The sequence below is a fragment of the Rhea americana genome, unplaced genomic scaffold (assembly GCF_003343005.1).
Source record: "Rhea americana isolate MKP2758 unplaced genomic scaffold, rheAme1 scaffold_154, whole genome shotgun sequence".
Taxonomy (NCBI): domain Eukaryota; kingdom Metazoa; phylum Chordata; class Aves; order Rheiformes; family Rheidae; genus Rhea; species Rhea americana.
This window is the reverse complement of record NW_028185639.1, coordinates 1,623,189-1,624,986: the sequence shown is the minus strand read 5'-3', so window position 1 is coordinate 1,624,986 and position 1,798 is coordinate 1,623,189. Positions and strand designations below refer to the sequence as shown.

Genomic DNA, 1,798 nt, shown 5'->3' with positions numbered 1-1,798 from the left:
ACTTCCCGCCTGGGGCTGGTCTCAAACGCTTCCCAGTGACTGCGGCGGGTTTTAGGTGCGCTTGGTCCCGCTGGGAGCGAAGCAATTAGAAAACGAGAGAATTTAATGTTCAGGCCAGTAGGATGTAAATTACTTCATATGCATTCGCAAGAATATTTTCTTATCCACGCTAATAATAACTGACAGTTATTAGATGGATAAAAACTGATAATAATCCGTTATTCAGGCAGAACTTGACCAGTGCAGAAAGCTGCCGTGTAAAAACTACCAGCCAAGTTAATACAATGGACCAAAGGCTTCCTTCTTGCAACACAGAAAAGCAAAACAATTTATCTATTTTGAAGGCTTAAAACAGTTCTTTTTATTAAAAGTTTACAATAATTTATGTATTTTACAAATGAATAGAAAGTCTCTTGATATATATATATATATATATATATATATATCTCATATGAATCACAATACAAAAATATGTGTAAAATTTTGTAACTGATCAGCATCCACCCCTACTTCGGGCCTGTCAATTACTGTCAATTCAGCACTGGACCAAACGTTACGTGTTTCGGATATGGTTAGTAAGAGATTATATCAGGGAACACAAATAAGTCATGGCACACCGGCCTTTGGAAAAAAACATTTGCTCTTGTTTATATTTTGCATAAATTTACAATAGTTGCTTTTTATAAAATGTACAATACTTAAATACAGGGTTTAATACACATATTCACAATACAGTTTCCTGAGTCTAAACTAAATCCATTACTGTGCTAAAACACACTGCCCGCTGCAAGGTTTTCTGGCGGCATCGGAGAAGCGAAGTGACTTGGCATCCGTCCACCCAGACRAAACTCAGGTACGCTTTTTCCTATCTGTAAGTATTTCTGTTAACAAGCCGTGTAAGGCACTCAGGGATACACTGAAGGCTACAGATATTACTTGAGTAGGAGACTTTAAATAATAGCCACAGTCCTTCAACAGCTTGAACGCTACGCACAGGCTGGGAATACACAACGTACAGTCGTTGGCAAGTAAGCTGCAATTTGAATGGATTCTAGTTTAGACGTAATTAACCCCCCACCCGCGCGGAGCAGCGATCGATCAGTGCAAACCCCGCGGGACGCAAAGCCGAGCGCYGCGCCGGCGTGCGGGACGTGCGGCGCTCGCCCGCGGGCGCGCTCGTGCGTACCGCGCGAATTCTCCTGGGCGAACCGTGCCCATCGCGGTACCTCAGGGACGACCCAAACGTGCGCTTGCTTCAGCCGGGCCCCTGCGTGGCTTGGAAGGAGCCCGGGAGCCGGGCGCGCCGCRGCCGCAGCGAGGCCGGCGCCGGGCATCTCCGCTCTCCCGCCGGCTCCTGCTGCGGCGGGGACTGCGCGCAGCCTGGCGAGCTGCTCGCCGTGCAAATTAACCCGCTAGCAGCTCGAAAGGGACTGCAAACTGGGTGAAAAATACTTCTGTTTAAATTAAGTAGCACATTTATGTAAATTTTCTGTGTATTTATAAGAAAGAAACATTTTTTACAACATTCTTTGAGCCATTTTTCTTTCCTTTGTACATATCTTTTTACATATAAATATTAACATATACAGAAGCTAGTCACTTATTTAAATACTTATCTGTCCTGTACAGTTAGCTTTTTATTTAAAAAACCCCAGTGATTAAGAAAGTCTAGTTCGTGGGGAAACAGAACTGAAATTTCTAGACATGTATCCACAACATGCAAAAGCATGGCCTGAGTAAACAAAAAATGAAATGTATCCAAGCTACTTTCAAATGCTATAATCTTTGTTTGTTTTTA

The 1,798-nt window shown here is 43.2% G+C and overlaps 1 protein-coding gene across 1 annotated transcript in view; it reads right to left on the bottom strand.

Moving 5' to 3' along the window:
- The window catches only part of DPYSL4 (dihydropyrimidinase like 4), a 13,150-nt gene extending 11,816 nt beyond the window's left edge, over positions 1-1,334 (bottom strand). The window contains exon 1 of the mRNA XM_085299798.1: positions 1,227-1,334. Coding sequence (XP_085155924.1) covers positions 1,227-1,334 — 108 coding nt within the window. The remainder of the gene's footprint in view (positions 1-1,226) is intronic.
- Positions 1,335-1,798: the final 464 nt, after the last annotated feature.